The following is a 20,768-nucleotide window of genomic DNA, read 5'->3' as shown; positions in this document are numbered from 1 at the left end:
ATTGAAACTTCATAAGTTTTCTCCCCTGTTTTGCCAGTTGAGATTAAATCTTCCACTATCTGTCAAACAGGTAGGCCTTAAAAATGACGAAAAAGTTGCTGAAAGTCTGAATTTCTACCTTAAGGGCACCTGAAGATATGAAATATATGAAAATGCTTCCTGGATTCATACCAATTCCTGATCTTGTTACAGAGTGGTTTTGCTGATCTTGCAGGAAACCCATCTGCAAGGCTATTGGCTTGGTCCTCTTTATGACCTGATGTGATAGACAGCTTTGGTTTCCCCTTCTGTATGGAATAGAAGCAAAACCAACCAACCAAGTTTTTTCTGGAAGTATTATCTCTAGATGACCAAACTCCTGTGTATGAAGTTTGCCCTTAATGCACGAGGCTTATGTGAATTATTATTTCTATCCTATCCTTCCTCTAGCTGAGTTGAAAATGGTGTGCATAATTGTCTTCCCCCCTCATTTCATTCTCACAACAGCTCTATGTCAGACTGAGAGAGGAAATGGACAAGAGTAAGGGGAGACTTGGCCCAGGGTCTCCCAAGTCCCAGATCAGCTGTCTGTTCAATACACTATCCTCCTCATTTGGCTAATAATACTTGGTGGTAGATTTCTGTGATATCTGTCTCACAGAGAGGAATAGGAGATGCTATGCTTTCCCTTTTTTCAGGGAAAAAATATGCTGGAGGTCTTATTTCTCAACTTTTTCCATTTATTTATATATAAATATAAATTTCCTGATGGCACAAGATGTGAAAATGGCATGAAATAGATATGTATTGATTAAAACATTTGAACATGATAGTAATAGAATGAAATACAGGTTCCATCCTTTAACAAGTTAAAGCAAGTTGAAAGGTAGGAGTATAAATTAAATAAAAATAAGAAACCAACTTTTTAATAATAATTTAAAAATCTCTCACAGGTTTGCCTGAATCTATCATTGCGGCAGCTTGCTCAAGAAGTGGCCAGCGGGTTCTTCATGTGGATTCGTAAGTTTAGCAACTCTTCTGTGTACTTTGATAGTAGGACTTCTTTTGATGCAATTATGGCTGTGGTTCCAAACACATTGATTTGCCAATAGTCTTGAGCTGCTAAAGTGGGGTAATTTCTTAGTAAACGTGCCTAGAATTGCACTCTCAAGTCTGGGAGTTACTAACAGACTGTCCTGTCAATTCCCATTCCTCTTGGAAAATAATATCTTTGGTGAATGTTTCTTCTGTTATTGTTGTTGATGAAATGAGGCAGCACAATAATGTCCTTAGTTTGCACGCAGGTGTAAAATTCAAATTGAGCACAGTGTCTTCTGATAGAGATTTTGTGGATGTTAGTTTTGTGAAGAGGAGATAGGGTTCCAGTGCAGCCGTCTGTACATGGACAGATGGACACACACTCATAGAGCTTCCAGAGTTCTTCGCACGGATACAAAATTGGCTTCTTTCTTTGTAGCATAGGTACACAAATACTCTCCTGTAGCATAAATGCATCATCTGGCCCCTACAGACAAGTATTAGTGTCCAGTACAAACTCGTGTATAAATTGACCTCATACATGGGTTGTGGACAGGTTTTGGGAACAAAGTTATGGATCTTGATATGGTCCGTGGATCAGTTAATGGTTATTCCATTGAAAGATAGAAACAACAATGTCATTTTGGGGAGGCCAGCTGCCCTGGCCACTATTATTGCCATTTCCTCACCCAGGCATTCAAAAAGGCCTTTTGCAGTCTGTTTGTGGAGATTGTTCCATTTTTTATAGAAGTTAATTCTTCTATGTATATGAAAAATGAATCTTCTCTTTATCTGAGTAGACCAATGAAACGTGAGAGCATCATAAATCCCGGGATAACCTAAAAGAAGTCCCCCCCCCCAAATTTCTTGGCACTTCTTTAAGGGAAGTGCCAAAGAGTTGCCACTATAATTTCATTATAAAAAGCCAGCAGCAAGGAAAGTAGAAGATGGCTATTTCTTTTATGTTTTCTTTAAATGGACTTAGCTTTTTCCTTCTGCCTCTCTACAGTACTCATGTTGACCCATGGATAAGTTGATGTAATGTTAGTTTTTTTTATTAATTTATTTAGACTTCTACATGAGTTTGAATTGCTCTGCTTCCCCCTGATAAAGAACAACATCAGTGTTGGATGATGACTCTGGAGGCCAGGGTTCGAATTCCTTCTCAGACATAGAAACTTTCTGAGTGACTTTGGGCAAGTCACTATTTCTCAGCGTCAGAAGAAGGCAAAGGCAAACACTTTCTGAATAAATCTTGCTGAGAAAATCCTGGAATAGGGTCACCATAAGTCAGAAATGGCTTGAAGGCACCCAACAATAAATGATCTAATGTATAGATCATTAGGATAATATTTTTAAAAAATCACATCTGCTGGTATAAAGTTTAGCTGTTGATGTTGGTTTCCCCCCATTTTAACAGCTATGTACTTGAGTTCTCAAGGATGGAATGCATATAACAGCATTGCCCTCCTCCATTTATAACATGGCTGTTGCTGCTTCTAGGAGTGTATATAAAGGAGGAATTGGTTCCACTGCATCAATAAATAAAAGTGAAATTTAAGTAAATAAAAGGTGAGAACTACCTGTTTGGATTTGTTCCTCGAAATTTAAATCCATAAATCCTGCGCAGACCACTTAGGTGAATTGTGTCTGGGGTGGAGAAACTGAATATTGGACACACTTGTAAATCTGCTCCTTTACAGTGTTGTGTAAACTTTAAATCTTTTCTTTTCTGATAGGAGTTAGATAGAAAATATAGGGGAGGGTGGAGGGGAAAGAAACTGAGAGTCAAATGAAACTTTTGAAGTACTTGGTGTGTGCCGTTGCTGCCTGGATTCATTACCCCGGGTGGATCTTATTACTTTTAATCTCCCACTACTGTTTTGCGTTTATCATAATATACCGCTTATGTGATGATGGTAGATGGCCTGAAGTGGACCATTATAAACCACTGAGTAGCACCTCTGTTGATTTATAAACACTGTCCAAGCATCCCCCATCAAGAGCAGCTAATCTTATTCAAAATAGTCACTTCCATTGCAGCCTGGCCATAAATTCCTGTAGTCATGTTTTAAAACCAAAGTTAGCTTCTGCCAAATTGTAATTGAAGGGGGGCTCTATTTCTGGGTGCTAGCTATCTGTCTCAATAAAATGCTAAAAAGAAAAATCTGCGGTTCTTTTTCGAAGAGCTACATTTACTGTAGATATTAATGAGCTGTTGACGCGTGAAATTTCAAGGATGGATGCTAAGTGATTTAGAAAAGTCATTTGCAATTCAGAACGCTGGCTTGGCATTGACTTTAAACTTGAAGTTGCAAAAGTTGGGAATGGAATATAGTTGTGAAACCAATTTGTTTATGCAGGGAGATCTTTCTTCCTGTGATTGCTTTTTTCTGCCCACCCAAATCTTTATATTTTGGAGAAATGTACTTTTTCCCCATAAATTCAAAATTGTATTAGCCAAAGAAATTGGAAAAATCATATTTGTTGCCTATTTACATGTGACGCTAAAATTCAGTTTTGTCACATTAACAAAGAGGAAGCCTCTTTGCTTGCTTTAAGAAAGAAGCTGTTAACAGCTAGGGTCTGTACTTATTAAAATTGATACGCATTTACATTCCTTTTAATCCAATTATGTTTTGTTATTATAATTTAATTGTGTTTCGGTGAGTCTTGTGTTTTTTTTAAAATCTCCTTTCATTAAAACTTGTGAGCTGCCTTCTGTCCTAGTTTTGGATGAAAGATGGTGTTTAAATCAAAACAAAGAAAGGAACTCAAGTCTGTTTCAAGAACTGTTAATTGCCTTTTTAATTGATTTAAATTAATTGATTTAAATGTGAGGTTTATGGAAATTTCATTAAGGGTGCTTTTATGAAATACTAAAGGATAGTTGAGAGGATTTAACAGACCGCAAAAATACATCACATAGAGTTGTGAGGAAAGTCTGGTTTTGTTTTTGTTCCTTATTAGAGTAATGTGGTGGAAACAAAATAAATTGAAATAAATGATGATAAAATCTGGGCTTAAATATGAGAGTATTTCACTCTTACATTTGAGCTTTTACATTTCTCTTCTCAAATGTCCATTTCTGTGCCCTTTTTGGAGCTCAGGAAGTAGAGGAGATGGCTCTAGGGCCATAATTTTAGCCCCCAAACCTTCCCTCAACTTATATATGGTACAGTATATCCTAATTGACTCTTAACACATCTCACAAATGCTTTTCCTACCTCTTTGTAATCCTAACTGACTGTCTTAACTATCCCAAGACAGAAACCCCTTTCCTTTTACTGTCTATTGCTTCTCTCTCTGTCACATAAATCCCTAGACATCAGAAAATCACCCAATATCCTCCTTTGAGTTGTCCTTCTGCCAATATGTAAAGATGTCTTTATTGAGGTGAGCTTTTGGCTGTTTGCTCTTTGGTTGGCTGCAGAGGACAGTGCTTTAATAGCCAGGCACTGTACATTTCTTAGTGATGTGTTTTAATTGCTTTGAGTGTACTTCTACTTTAATTGTGTTTCCCTGGATGATCTTGTCCAGTGTTTTAATTGTGTATTTCATCTAATATTAATTTGAGCAGCCTTGAATCAGTTTTTGAGAGGAAAGTAAGACGTATTTCAGATAAATCCCTAAATTCTATCCATCCCTTCCAACTGGCTGTTTTGGAAAATAGAATGCTAGGGTAGACAGGATTTTGAGATACAGCCCCTTGGTATCCTTCTGTATCCAGTGCCAGGAGAATTGAAATTTTCTCCTCTTCCCCTTGCAGTTTTCCATGGAGCAGATTTCCATGGAGCACTAAAAGTGAAATACCACCAATTCTAGAGCAAGCCACTAAAAGTAGTTCAGTGGCCCCACCATGGTTTGATGCAACCGGGATATCTTTGTAATATGCTGATCCAGATATGATATTACAGTAGAGTCTCACTTATCCAACATAAACGGGCTGGCAGAACGTTGGATAAGCGAATATGTTGGATAATAAGGAGAGATTAAGGAGAAGCCTATTAAACACCAAATTAGGTTGTGATTTTACAAATTAAGCACCAAAACATCATGTTATACAACAAATTTGGCAGAAAAAGTAGTTCAATACGCAGTAATGCTACGTAGTAATTACTGTATTTACGAATTTAGCACCAAAATATCACGATGTATTGAAAACATTGACTACAAAAATGCATTGGATAATCCAGAACGTTGGATAAGTGAGTTTGTTTACTGTATGTTTAATGGCCAAGTACTGGTATTGTTGAATAGATAGAGCTAGAAAAAGTCAAATCCTTTAGTAACAACTATAAAAATCCTGAAATGTACAAAAGAGTTGGTTCATACACGTTTTGGATTAAATTGAGGCGAGATACGAACCACCTAATGTTTAGTAGAGGCCTTTATGAATGGGGGAAGAAGTCCTCTTGCATTCTTTCTCCCGAAATTGATATGGCAGGTGTGAGAGGCAGCTTATTCAGATGGCAGGAGATTGGCCCCGTTGCTCCAGGAGATCAAATAGAGGAAAGACACTTGCAGCTAGCTCTCTGGAGAAATCAGGAGGCATCAGCAACTTCTTCCCTGACATCAGCAGCATTGATTAATTTTTTTTCAGGGCTGTTACAGCTTTGAAAGAGGCAGCTTTCCTAATTGACTTTCACACAAGAAATAGAATTTTTCTCTGCAAATCTTCCATGACACTTGTATTGGTGACCCTTTTTTTTAGTCTAGAAAGATATTTGTAGATAGAGCCCTGGTTCAGGTGTAATGCTAAGCCATAGTTCGTATTGTGAGAAGAAACTTACATGCAATTTTAGTTGGTACATACCTCTTTCATGTTCATGAAGAGATCAGCAGTTTCTTCACTTTTAGCGCTAGGACAATTTATTTATTTATTTATTTACAGCATTTATATTCCGCCCATCTCACCCCGAAGGGGACTCAGGGTGGATCACATTACACATATAGGCAAACATTCAATGCCTTTTAACATAGAACAAAGACAAACAAACATAGGCTCCAAGCGGGGCTCGAACTCATGACTTTCTGGTCAGAGTGATTCATTGCAGTTAATTGCACTGGCTTGCTCTCCTGTCTGCACCACAGCCCGGGCCCAAATCACAGTTTGCCATAATTTTCAGACATAAGATACTATGGTTTGTTGTTGCAATCGTTGGTTTGAAAAATAAACCCAGGATCAAACTGGTTTGGAGATCAGAGACATCTGTGATTGGAGGAAAATAAATACTTTTCATCTCCTTCATACACTTGAAAGAGATGGAAAATCCTGCGAGCTTCATGACCCATATCAACACATGTTGATACCCAAGTTCTTAAAGCAAGATTGGAGAATGTCTTTCAGCCCAAGGGCCTCCTTCACTTTTGGAGAGGTCCATGCAGGGTATGTGTTCCATTTGAGGCAGTTTCATAGACTGGATGCTACTTGAAAACTCTTATTGCAAGTAATGTGGCATTAGGAAAGGTGTTTTTACCTTTTAGAATGCTAATTTAATTCCAGAAACTTCTGGGAATCCACTAATGCAGGATATCATTAGGAAGAACTCATATGGGCCCAATGTAAGCTTTGACAGGGTTTACCTTTATGCTTGAGATTTTGATATAGGAAAACTTTGCTTCCTGCTCCTCTCCACAGGTCTGGCCAGATGTTTCACAGAGACTCAGTATCTTTGGTTAAATTTCATTAGCTCTTTTGTGTCAAGTGCAGTATGTATCTCTGTGAAGGTCAAGAGGCTATCCATACCTAACACAGCTCTTTATAGATAGCTAAATATATATAAGGTAACAGCGCTCCATGCAGTCATACCGGCCACATGACCTTGGAGGTATCTACGGACAACGCTGGCTCTTTGGCTTAGAAATGGAGATGAGCACCAACCCCCAGAATCGGTCATGACTGGACTTAATGTCAGGGGAAAACCTTTACCTTTACTAAATATATATTCTACAGTGCAGTTTTAACATATTTATACACACACACACCTCTTAACTAGAGTAAGCTTCCCATTACAGCTTTCCATCAGCCACCAAATCTATGGAGATTGCTGATAAAAATGATCCTAAAAATGCCAGTCAGCAACCTTGGAATGCATTCTTCTGAGTCTTGCATTACCTGTCTGTATCTCAAGAAGACAATCATTTTTAGGCACACCGTGATTGACAGGACCTACTATATTAAACAAGATATCATCTGCTGGTTCTACAGTCTTATTTATATAATTGGATGTAAGGATGCTACTGGCAACGAGTGAGGAAAGCCATCGGAGACTTGAGCACTTGTTTTAGGAATTGCACCAGGCAACTTGAGCAAGTAGTCAGTAGATTTTTAAAAACTCTGAACATCACAACTTCAGATTTGTCTGTGTTTGGAACTGATACATAGGCAGTTGTGAATGGTTAAGTCTAATGTTCTAATGTTACTTTCTAATGTTTGCTGACCCGACCTTTCTTTCTGCTCCTTCCTATTGTTGTTTTCCAAACAGGAGGAATTACTATGGAGGAAACTGGGCAAGTTTTAGTTTCTCGGGATTATTATCCTGGATAAAAGAAAACCAAGTAAGGTTTTGTCTCTCAAACATTTAGCATTTCCTTAAAGTAAGCAATATATATTTTAATGCAGTGCGAACACTAGTATTTTCAATACTTCTGAGGTTTTTACCTCTAGTTTTACAGAACATCCTCCCCCTGAATATGGCCTATTTTGTTTTATCATTACCTTATATTGTTTTGTTATATATCTATTTTTCATTATCCCATAATTTTCAATTAATATTAGCTTATGGTGTCCATGCTTTGAATATCTAGAAAATTCTAACTCCCTTGGCTTAAGGAGTCTCTACACTGATCCAAGTGATAAGTATTCCGCACCATCATTGTGTTCATTGGAGATGAATATTGATTGGCTATCTATTGTAGGCTATGCTGCTTGAAACTACTGGCACAAATGGCGCTAAAATGTTAGAATACCGTTTCTGCATTTTTAATTAGCAAAAAAACCCTTTAAAATGAAAATGCTTTGATTTCTGTTGTTCTTTCAAGGAAAGGACCGATCCATGTGAGGAGAGTAGTACCTGGAAAGACCTGATCCTTGAAAACGAAGTCGGCATTCCGCTGAACAAAGTAGACCAAACTATTCAAAATGTTGAAGATTTCTGTTATGCCAGGTAATTGCATTTTGCATCTAACTTTGTGTGGACCCATAGAAGGATGCATTTGAAAGGAGGGATAACTGAAATAGTGTTGGCATGAGTTTCTTCTGTTATCCGTACGACCATGCTGAGGTCTGTCTCTTCCTCATTGGGAACTGGAGTCGGAGGCAGACTGGAATTCATCCAACAGCAGCTTCAGAAATGATGTTGACAATTTTGGAGCTCAACTTAATAAGGGGGATCCGCTGAAATCCTTATACCACTAATTTTGCTTTTTGTAGAAAGCAAAATTAGTATCCAAATGTGTTTTGGTTACCCCAACATTATCATAAAATGAACTTGTTTCAGGCAGCTGTGTTATGAATAACTCATTACTTCTCAGTTATTTAAAAATAAAATAAACTTTATTTATACCCCGCCACCATCTCCCTGAGAGACTCACAAAGCACTCAAAGGTGCAAACACGCAAAATTCAAAAAGTGCAAAAACAATGATCTAAAACAATAAATAACTAACATAAACATAACATCTTCACAATGCCCCTTGGTTGAAATCAGTAAAATACAGCAATAGCTGCAGGTAAAAACAACAGTAATTAATCTCAGTCTTGTAAAGTGCTTGATAAAAAAATCTATAAGTTCCTCACATATATTCATTAAAGGAATCTAAATATGGTCAAAGGCTTGTCGAAAAAAACATGTCTTCAAGTTCTGTGAATCTTGCATCCTGTAGTTCATCCTATAGTTGTAAGGTGTTGTATGGACATCTACTTCCATTTTCCTATTATGAAGCTTTCTCCTTCTTTTGTAACATGACAGATATCGCTGTCAGATAATATCCTCTTACAAATCTCCTACTGCAGAGTAGGATATTCTTGGATGGTGATACTTGTAATGTTACAAAAAAGGAGAAAACCTGATTGTATCTGCTTTCTCTATATCACACATAGACTAGTTTCTGGTGAGTGATTTATTGTATCCATAATTCCTTTTAGGATAGGGCAAGCTTTTGCTACTGGTGTTGTTCAGTAAGAGTCGTGGGGGAATGGATAAGAGAACATTTTCTGGCCTCCTGGGGGAAAGGAAAATGAGAGGCATCCACATTTCTTCCCCTTTTCACGGATACCAGTTACTTCTTCGGTTAGAATCGCTGCTCCCTCTTTGCATCTTCCTCTTTCCTCTCCCCACAAATAAGCAATTTGGGTCCCTCCCGTAGCTTGACAGCTGCCAGAAGATGAGAAGATGTGGGACATCATGTGCGGAGCTATGGACAGATGAAGGACCTCAACTGCTCTTTTATGTTCTTCTGTCATGTCCCCTTTAAACCCTCTTTTTCTTAAGACAAACAGCTCAGAACACTCTAAATTTTCCTTGTTAAGGAATTTCTTCCAACCCTTTGATTGTTTTGTTGGCCCTTTTTTGCATCTTTTGGGTGCTACACTATCCTTCAAACCTGGACGACTGTTACATCTGAACCAGCACTTTGCCTTGAATGAGTGTTATTTGAATAATGTTTTGAGTGTTTCTTTAATTTAAGACTAGCTCTTTTATGCAACTAAATGTTCAAGAGGGAACTGATCCGGGCCCTTTTGACAGTTTATAGGTTTCAGTTTGTTTTTTGCCGTAGTTGCTTGACTCCCCTGAACTTCTGTGAAGTTGCCGTGAAACATTTATTTTGAAAGAATAAAAACAGCTGGGGAGCAGTGGTAATATAGTGTGCAGAGCTGAAATGAATCGCCACAGAACAAAGTGCATCCATCAAAGGGGAAGAATACCATCTCCGCAACAAGCGGTATTGAAAAAAAGGCAAATGGCTGAAAAATAAATAGTGAACACCTGTGCTGCATAAATTAACCAGCTGGTTGGCAATTTTTCTTTTGACCTATCGGAAGGGGTGGCTGTTACGAGGCATTAATAAGACACATTGGCTTTGAGAGATTCTTTTGTTAGTACCATTAATTAATGAACGACGCTAGATAATGTTTAGAATTTACACCACAATTTGTGCTGCAGATGTATTCTTTTTGCAAATTAGTATTGCCAAAAGGGACAAAGAGGGGGGAAAACATCCCTGACTGCACAAAGATTTAAACTTGAGTGATTTTTTTTCTCTACTCTAGTTTTTATAGTCACAGTTGTTCTATTTGAAAAATGATGTTTTATACAAGATATATTCCGGTGGTTGTTAAAAGTGGCTGGGTATATCTCAATTTAATAGGCTAAATTCAGAAGGATTAGTTGAATTTTTCTTTTCTCTGCGGAAATTGGCATTTTAAAATATTAGGTGGAAGATATATTGTATTGTTAATTTCGACCCTGTGGAGAACAATCCTGATACTAGAGAAATAAATGCTGTTGAACTGAGTAGAAGTTATTAATGGAAATATGTTTAGCATTCCATCTTAGGGAAGTTGTAGTGTGTCCGATGAACGAGTGTAATGTAGTGGTTTAGGCAAGAGAATAGTTTTATGTTAGGGTTGCTGTGGGTTTTCTGGGCAGTCTGGCCATGTTCCAGAAGCATTCTCTCCTGATGTTTCACCCACATCTATGGCAGGCATCCTCAGAGGTTGTGAGGTCTGTTGGAAACTAGGCAGGTGGGGTTTATATATCTGTGGAATAATGTCCAGGGTGGGAGAAAGAACTCTTCTCTGTTTGACAAGATTTATGTTAACTTTCTGGATGATGTTGAACTATTACTCCAAATAACCCTCACGATTTGCAAGCCTATTAGGGTTAAAGGGGAATATCTGGAGATTGACTGGAGTGTTAGATATAGGTCCTCAGGCCTTTGTTCAATCCCCTACTTGCCATAAAGCCAGCTGCTTGACCTTGAACCTGTCTCTTTACACAACCTGCTTCACAACATGGCCATTCATTACCAAGGAGGTATGCACAACGTGACACATATCATGGATATGAATAATGTGGCCTCCAGATGTTGCACCACACCTCTCAACAGCCTTAACAGCATGGCCAGTGGTGAGGAAGACTGGGAGTTGAAGTCCAATCTACAGAAGGCGATATGATTTCCATCTCTGCCATATTATATCAGTAAAACCAGGACAATCATAGAGTCAGAAGAGACCACAAGGGCCATCCAGTCCAACCCCCTTCTGCTACCAGTATGCAGGAAGGCACAATCCAAGCCCTCCCAACAGCTGGTCACCCAACCTTTGCTTAACCTCCAGAGAAGGCGCAAAGCAGCATGTTCCATTTTTGAGCAGCTCTTACCATCAAGAAGTTCTTCCTAAAGTTTAGGTGGCATCTCTTTTCTGAAGTTTGAATGCATTGTTCCTTTGTGTCCTAGTCTCCAGAGCAGTAGAAAACAAGCCTGCCCTCTTCACTTGTCAAGCATTCATTTGACAATGAAATGTTGCTAGAACCAATATATATATTTGGTAGTCTCTTTGGGTGGAAATCCAGAGCCTGGTAGTGTCCCAACCTTTACTTTGACCTCATTCATCCAGGGGTCTCAATGCTACATACAGCCAGGCTGTTAATTACATCAGAGATGGACATAAGAGGTCCTGAAAATGAAGTAGTGTTTACTCCTAGCAATGGGGGGGACGGGATTCTGCCTTTCATAATGATAGCTGCTGAACTTTTACTGCTGTATCATTTCAGATCACCTTTGAAATCGCAGTTCATTAGTTTTCAGCTCAGCTTAAAACATTTGCTTGGAGGATTAATGGCTCTGTGGTTAAGAGATAAAAAGATAATGCAAAATTGTTGCCGAACTCCTCTTCCCCACCCCCATTAATAATGACACTGATTTGATTCATCTCCGTTGGTAGCATAAACTGAAAACCTGAGTTCAAAGTATGAGTTGCCGAGGTTGATTTCCTTGAAGTTGAAGATGAAAAAGACAGGCGAGCTTAAAGGTGGAGTGCCGCCACAGAGGGAGAATGTTAAGGATTTTGCCATTAAGGAAAGAGGAAGATGCCCAGAACTTGTTACATGCGCTGACCTCTCCCTTTCAACCCACTTTACCTTTATCATAACAGGTAGTCAGAGGATTAATGGGCACAACGGCAAGATTTAAAGCATGCCTTCATTAAGTTTCATTCGAAGGCCATGACTGGAGCAAGTAAAGACTTTGTGGGTTTTCCCCCCTGCTGGTTATTTTTTTCTAATTATATTTCCATATTTTGCCTTTTTGCTCATTTCATAATCTGTCTTGTCAATAGTTCCTACAGAGTGATAGTCTTCCATTTGAACAATACTTTGGGTTCTTTCACAGAAGTTGTGTTGTATCTTGACATTGATGCCCCTTTTCCACCTGAACTGTAGTCATCCCTCCACATTTGTGGTTTTGACTTTTGCCAATTTGATTATTCATGGATTTGACTAAGTCACTCTCTCTATGAATCCTTAGATTCTTGACTGTGACTCTGTGGTCAACCTCCTTCAGTCGTGCTTGAGGAACCTAGACAGAACACTTCTCTGTGAATCTCTAGATCAATGGTTCTCAACCTGTGGGTCCCCAGATGTTTTGGGCTTCAACTCCCAGAAATCCTAACAGTCAGTAAACTGGTTGGGATTTCTGGGAGTTGTAGGCCAAAACACCAGGGGACCCATAGGTTATGAACCACTGCTCTAGTTCCTCCCATGTGATTCTATGGTCAACTTCCAGCAGAAATTCCCAGATAGGTGTTATCTTAGGTAAAATATATAGCAATTTTATTATCTGTTGTTTCTCACTTTCATGTGGGTCTTCTGTCCCTAGCTCAATCAAATGTGTAGTGCTGACAGTATTTGATCAATGCCTCCTTTAAACAAGGCAATATTCCAATTTGTCTAAAGGAGGCAGTTATGAAATCTATATTCAAAAAGTAATCCCTGAACACACTCTACATGGGTCTGCCTCTGAAGAGTGCTTGGAAACTTCAGCTGGTCCAAAGGTTGCTAACTGGTGCTGGCTACTCAGAGCGGACAACCTCCCTGTTACAGAAGCTCCACTGGCTGCCAGCCTGTTTCCAGGCACAATTCAGAGTGCTGGTTATGACCACCTTTAACGCCCTAGACCAGGGGTCCCCAAACTAAGGCCCGGGGGCCGGATGCGGCCCATCGAAGCCATTTATCCGGCCCCCACGGCACAAGGGCAGAAGGGGGTTGGGCTAAATGACCCAAGGGGTCTCTTCTACTCTTACAACCATTACTGTTATTATTATTATTATTATTTGAAACACAAATTCATTATTATTTGAAACACAACAAGATGAGTCCACAGCAGACACTCTGCTGGCTGTTGTACTGGATCATATTCCGGACACTTCCCAAGTGTCTAGGACTGTGTGATGTATCGGCGAATAATACGTGCAGGTCCCAGTAAGGTGGCCTTCTGCAGCTGGCAGGTGGGGATTTTGTCAGCGCCGATTGTGTTTAAGTGCAGGCCAAGGTCTTTAGGCACTGCACCCAGTGTGCCGATCACCACTGGGACCACCTTGACTGGCTTGTACCACAGTCTTTGTAATTCGATCTTTAAATCCTCATATCGTGTCAGCTTTTCCAGTTGTTTCTCCTCAATCTTGCTGTCACCTGGTATTGCAACATCAGCAATCCATACTTTGTTTTTTAACACGATTGTGAGGTCAGGAGTATTGTGTTCCAAAACCCTGTATTATTATTATTATTATTATTATTATTATTATTATCATCATCATCATCATCATCATCATCATCATCATTATTATTAACATTGAGGCTGGGTGGCCATCTGTCAGGGATGCTTTGCTTGTGCTTTTGGTGCACAGAGGCAGAAGGGGGTTGGACTAAATGGCCCAAGGGGTCTCTTCCAACCCTATTTTTTATTGTTGTTGTTGTTGTAATTAATTATTATTATTGCTCGGTGGCCAACTATAGTCCGGCCCTCCAACGGTCCGAAGGATCGTTAACTGGCCCTCTGTTTAAAAAGTTTGGGGACCCCTGCCCTAGACGTTTCAGGTCCCGGCTATTTGTCTGACCACATCCCTTGTTAGAACCTGCCCAGGCCGTGAGATCCCCTTCAGGAGATGTCCTTCTCTCAGTCCCACCTCCATCTCAAGCTCAGTTGGTGGAAACAAGAGAGCGGGCCTTCCTTCTCAGTAGCAAATGCCCCTCGACTCTAGAACTCCAGGGAAGTCGAAATGGCCCTCTCCTTGGTATCCTTCCAGCAGCAGGCTAAAACCTTTTTATTCTGACAGATTTTTAAAGAAGAAGATTTTTAAGATCATGTCAAGGGGCTGCTGTGGTTTTTTATATTTTTATTGTTTTAATACAGTAGAGTCTCACTTATCCAACATAAACGGGCCGGCAGAATGTTGGATAAGCGAATATGTTGGATAATAAGGAGGCATTAAGGAAAAACCTATTAAACATCAAATTTGGTTATGATTTTACAAATGAAGCACCAAAACATCATGTTAGACAACAAATTTGGCAGAAAAAGTAGTTCAATACGCAGTAATGCTATGTAGTAATTACTGTATTTATGAATTTAGCAGCAAAATATCACAATATATTGAAAACATTGACTACAAAAATGCGTTGGATAATCCAGAACGTTGGATAAGCGAGTGTTGGATAAGTGAGACTCTACTGTATTTGTATATTTTAAATTGTATTGTGATGTGTTTACGTTAAGCCGACTTGAGTCCCCTGCGGGAGAGATAAAGCGCGGTTTAAATAAATATATATATTTAAATAAACAAATATATAGGAGCTCCGGTGGCGAAGTGCGTTACAGCTGAGCTGCTGAACCTGCAGACTGAAAGGTCCCAGGTTCAAATCCCGGGAGCGGCGGGAGCGGCCGCTGTTAGCTCCAGCTCCTGTCAACCTAGCTGTTCGAAAACATGCCAATGTGAATAGATCAATAGTTGGGAAGGTAACGGCGCTCCATGTAGTCATGCCGGCCACATGACCTGGAGATGTCTATGGACAACGCCGGCTCTTTGGCTTAGAAATGGAGATGAGCACCAACCCCCAGAGTCAGACATGACTGGACTTAACGTCAGGGGAAACCTTTACCTTTTAAATAAATATAATAAATATAATCATTGTTTGTATGTGTGTGTGTGTGTGTGTGTGTGTGTGTGTGTGTGTATAAATATATATATTATGCCAATCTATTACAATAGCTCATCTGATCAGTGCATTGAGAATAGCGTTTATATGTCCAAAGCCAGTTTTCACTGTTACATAAACACATGCTGCATCCATATTCAAAGTCAGTGTCACTCCTACTGAATTTTCCCTCTATTTCTTTTAAAAAATCAGCAAAGATTCACCCGAAGATGTGGAAGAAGTTGGTGCATTGTCCAGAATGTCTACCTTGGCTATTTCTAGCGAAGTGGTGGAGGAAGTCTCTATCACCTCGGAAGCTGAGAAGGAGACTCTTCCATCTGAGGATCAGTCATTGGGATCTGATAGTGAAGAAATGCACCCCAAAAGTGTTGCACAGCATGATGCAGAATGCACTGCTGGCAAAGATGGTGTAGAAACAACCTCACCAGGAGAGAAAGACTGTGACAGTGTAATTCCCAATCTGTTGGAAAGAGAAAACAGTGAATCTGCATCTATGACTGAAGCAGCAGATGAGCCACGGAAAATTACGTATTCTCAGGTTGTTAAAGAAGGGAGACGATTTAATATTGATTTAGTTTCCAAGGTAGGAAATGCATGTGCGGATTTTATTATAAAAAATCTATTTATTTCATTTAAAAATGCCTTTGAAAACTTCAAAGCTAAGTAAGATGATTATAATGTTATTGGGAGTCTGGATATTGCTCTGTACAACACCTTGATCAGTTTGCAGTTTTTAAAGACGTGCCTACTTTAAAAAAAAAGGCCAAGATATCAGCTAAAAGTACATTTTGTTATTTGACCCTACAGTCTTAAGTCTTAAACAAGATGGTTTTTGAGCTTTCCCTTTCAGAATGATGCCTTTTCTAGATAAGGTGTAAGGTGTTTAGTTGGTGTGGTTGCTTCACTTTTTCTGTGCTTTTTAGAAAACATATTTCTGCCATAGTTTTAAATAGCTGCTAGTTTTAGAGGATATTTTTAAAGAATTAGAAGAGAGACAGACAAAGGGGTTATACTTGGAACGCCAGTAGAACATTGTAAATAGAATGGGGACGAAAATAATGCCGTATTTAAAAAAATATTTTATTTATTTATTCAAATAAATAAATATTTGTTGCATACAATGCAATACTTCCCAGCTATTAGTGTTCCTTAATCATTTCTCAGATAACATATTTTCTTTAAGGGGTCACAATTTTATATTTAAATAGTACATATAGAAGTATCATAGGCTCCAAAATAGTATCCGTTTCTTCCTTGTCTACAGTTTTATAGGTTCTCGTATATACATTTTTAGATTAATTTTACATTAAGATGTTGGATTATTGGTTTCCAGTTGCAAGTCTATAACTGGTGTAGCATATGTAGTAGAATAGCTATGATCTACAGAGTTCTGTGTGAGGAAATACACTTTGGATTTGGGTTTCCCTTAGAACAAATGCATCCTACAAATGACGGATAGCAAGCCATATTGATAACTGACTTTTTGTGGCATGGATTCAGAAATAACTATTGAGTAAACGCCCTTCCACACAGCCATATAAACCAGAAGATCAGGCAGGTAACACAGTATCTGCTTTGAACTGGGTTATATGAGTCCACACTGCCATATAATCTAGTTCAATGTGGATTTTATACTCCTGTATGGAAGGGCCTTTGCTATATTCTTTGGATCTCATATGTTTACCTGGATGTAAGTCTTTTTGTTGTTAGCGCAGTTTAATTCCAGGTTTATGAACTAGATTATATGAGTCTCCACTGCCATATAATCTGGGATAATCAGATAATCTGAGATCTTGGGATATAAGGACAGTGTAGAAGGGGCCTAAGACTTGCAAAGTTATCTTCTCTTGGGCTGCAAAGACTTTGAGAATGATGGCGTCGCATAAGTAACTTTCGCCAGTGGAGCATTGCTTTTGTTAAGTTAGGTCATCCATCTTGTGCTGTGGGTTTTTACATTCATGTCCTTCTAAGAATGTGTAATAAATTTGTAGCTTGTGCAAAGTGAGCAAAGGTATTAGAAGATTAAGTTTTATGGTTTCAACTTCTAACCCTTGTGAGCACTCTGCTTTCTGGGATATTGAAGAATTAAGGGCAATACTTAAGTCCGGAAACTTTTAAAAACTGAGAAATCTTTGGACATGTATAAAACATTTTTGGAAGGAGTACATCCAAGTTCAAAGTCTCTAGCAAAGTAGAATAAAATGTATTTTATGTTTTCTTTTGTGCAGTTACTGTATTCTCGAGGATTGTTGATTGACCTTCTGATTAAGTCAAACGTTAGTCGATATGCTGAGTTCAAAAATGTCACCCGGATACTTGCATTTCGAGACGGGAGAGTGGAACAGGTACTCCAAGGTTTAAATTGCAGAATTTCAACTTGTGTCCCACTTGAAAGAGCAAACGTCCTGTGCAAACGTTTTTCTCTTATCTTCCCACTTATTAATTGGCAATGTCTTTTATTCTTGTGGGTAGTGATAATATTAGCTGGCTTCTTAACATTTATACATTGCGGTGTTATTTCTACCTCCTTGAAGGTAACTGGCTTGTTTCGATATAAAGGCCGGACTTTCATTTCATTTTCTTTTCAAATGAGGACAAGTTTCAGATTTTTAATGGTGCATTCACTATTAGAAGGATTTCCTTTTCCAAATGAGTCCAATTCCTCCCCACTCACGTGGCTTTCTGGGCAGAGAGGAAGCAACATGTAAGCAAAGGATACTGTCCCATGTCTTGTCTTAATTTGAAAAGTATACTTAAATGTAATAATAATATAAATATGATATACACTTGATATGAAATTACTTTTTGAAAGTAACATGCTCAAAGTCAGATTCAGGGAAACAGACAAATAATTGCCTGAGTTCATTTCGATTTGAATGAAGCAACCCAAGCTTTGTTTCAGGTACCATGTTCCAGAGCGGATGTCTTCAATAGCAAACAGTTGACTATGGTGGAAAAGAGGATGCTGATGCGGTTTCTGACGTTTTGCCTAGACTTTGAACAACATCCTGATGAATATCAAGGTTTGTGTCTCTTGTTAAAAATAGTAGAAGAATCCTATCTTGTTGTGGTTTTGAATTAATATCGGTCTGCTTTTACTAATTTGTGGTTTCTCTTCCCTGGAAAACAGCTCAGAAGGAGTGTACATTTTCAGATTATTTAAAAACCCAGAAGCTGACTCCCAACCTGCAACATTTCATCTTGCATTCCATTGCGATGGTCTCAGAGGTCAATTGCTGCACCATAGATGGGCTGAAAGCAACCCAGAGGTTCCTACAGTGCCTTGGCCGCTATGGCAACACACCCTTCTTGTTCCCTTTGTACGGCCAAGGGGAGATCCCACAGTGCTTTTGTCGGTAAGCTGTAACTATTACTACTACTGTTAGTAGTGTTGTTGTTGTTTCTGCTGCTACTCTGCAATCAACTTAAAATATTGAGTAGTGTGATTGGATGTCTTTGGACATGGAGGTGTTTTATAATATTTTGTGAGTGGAAAATTATAAATTTTGTTGGACTTGCAAGATATAAAAAGACACATTTTCACATTTGATGGACTTGTAGGATGGTTCGAGATTTTTTGGAAAAATGTGATTAAGATATCAAACGAAATTATTACTAATAAAGTTAAGAAAAACCCAGAAATGTGTCTTCTAGGACAATTTAGAGAGAGAATTAGTAAAGGGGATGAAAACAATTGTCAATATAGCTTTGTTGCAGCTAGATTGACAATAGCAAAATCTTGGAAAGCTGAAAAAGAACTATCTAAAAAGGATGGAGGAGAAAAAGTTATTATGCTATATTCAAATGATATTCGGGGACAAAATAATGAAGAGTTCACCAAAAAATTGAGGCTGGCATTTGAATATCTGGCAAGAAAAACAAATGTAGATTTAAAGGGGCATCTGAGAAAGTAGTTATAAGGGTAGGTTTTATTTAGCAGCTGGTAAAGTGGCTGGTATTTCTCAGAGTTGCAGGCGAAAACACCTAGGGACCCACAGATTGAGAACCACCGTATTAAGTATAAGATTTACAGAAGGTAGTGACAGAGGCTATCCCTCCTAATTTGGTGTTATCTGCAAACTTTGTAAGTATGATAAGTATCATGCTGGGGGCTACAAAGTGGAGTCCACGACATGCAATGTGGAGAAGAGCAAACCACAATGCAGTCTGAGCCCTGCCACATGCACAATGGAGGACCTTCTTACAGCAACACCAAAGGCACTCCGTGGTCAGCTTATTGGTCAAAGGACATTTAGTATAATGCCAAGTTTTTAAAATTTCGTTTGTGTTTTCAAATACATTACAACTTGTACCCTTGGTTCATTTCTGACACGATAAATAAATCATGTTGGGTGCCCTTCTCTGGACACATTCCTTCTTGAATTGTGCTGCTTAGAACTGATCACAGATTCCAGTTTAGGCCTGACCAAAACAGAAAAAGCAAAATGAAGTCTCAGAGTTGGCACCATAGACCCTTATCAGTGGCTCAAAGCTGCCAGCAGCTGATGTCAGATATGGCATGAAAAAAAAGTTTCAAATTAAATCTAATTGCTTTATGCTTAACATAGCATTGCTGGGTTTCAAACATTCTCTCACATCAAAGTTTAGAGGTGGTTGCTTCGTCCTTTTAAAGATTTCAACTTTTGCTCATCTCATATCCCAAACGCAGGGCATGTGTTACCTCTGTGTGCTTTGTTTTCGCTGAGCAGTGTTTTAAGACTTCTGGGAATATTGTTCAGTCAGTCTAGAATGTGGTAGCATCTTGGCCTATATATCATACCCTACAATTTTTATCGCCAGGTTATCAGAATAAGGTGTCACTTGTCCTGTGATTTCTAACCACCTCTTCATATCCTGTTTTAATGTAACCCTCTTAAGCGTCCCTTGCAGTCAGTTACCCTGTGTGTTCTCATCAAGGCTACTGTTATAAATGGCATGCATGCATATTTATGTGAATGATTCAAAGACATTTGTAAGTCATATCCTTGCATTCTGAACTGAATTCTGCATAAACTCTGCAATACTCTCTAGAACTATGGCAGTCCCTTGGGTGAAGAATAAGACCAGCCTTTATTCCTAACTAGCTGGGAGCAAATTGGGTTTTGTTTTTCTTGCTGCTGTATAACTTATGCACAAAAGCATCTGCATTTGTGTTTGTGGAGGTAAGCATAAAAAAGATTTGTTCAACAACAAAGCAGTTGGCTAAATCCAAGAACAGAGCCATTGAAACAAATGGGACTTGTAAATCACACTGAAAGTCCCATTGATTTCTATGTGTCTGTTCTAGGCAGAACCCCATTGGATCGAACTGGAACTTGGAAGTAAAATTGTATTTGGGAAATAATTCTCTTTCCCCTTCTCTTGCATTTTAACATTAATTTGGGGGCTATAATGAGCAATGTGCACATATTATTTTAAACTGTTACCTTTTATGGGAATATTACCCATTTGAGTTTTTTTCACATTATCAAATAGTGTAAAATAATTAGCGGTAAAATAATTTGTTAACTATGCATTATTAAAATGTTGCAAATAA

The 20,768-nt window shown here is 38.7% G+C and overlaps 1 protein-coding gene across 1 annotated transcript in view; it reads left to right on the top strand.

The window, feature by feature from the left end:
- The window catches only part of chm (CHM Rab escort protein), a 53,707-nt gene that overhangs the window by 9,685 nt on the left and 23,254 nt on the right, over positions 1-20,768 (top strand). The window contains exons 2-8 of the mRNA XM_003223358.4: positions 933-999; positions 7,506-7,578; positions 8,062-8,186; positions 15,425-15,815; positions 17,461-17,577; positions 18,135-18,255; positions 18,363-18,588. Coding sequence (XP_003223406.3) covers positions 933-999; positions 7,506-7,578; positions 8,062-8,186; positions 15,425-15,815; positions 17,461-17,577; positions 18,135-18,255; positions 18,363-18,588 — 1,120 coding nt within the window. The remainder of the gene's footprint in view (positions 1-932; positions 1,000-7,505; positions 7,579-8,061; positions 8,187-15,424; positions 15,816-17,460; positions 17,578-18,134; positions 18,256-18,362; positions 18,589-20,768) is intronic.

This window comes from Anolis carolinensis, unplaced genomic scaffold (genome assembly GCF_035594765.1).
Source record: "Anolis carolinensis isolate JA03-04 unplaced genomic scaffold, rAnoCar3.1.pri scaffold_12, whole genome shotgun sequence".
NCBI classification, from domain to species: domain Eukaryota; kingdom Metazoa; phylum Chordata; class Lepidosauria; order Squamata; family Dactyloidae; genus Anolis; species Anolis carolinensis.
The sequence above is the reverse complement of the archived record's forward strand: the minus strand, read 5'-3'. Positions and strand labels throughout refer to the sequence as shown.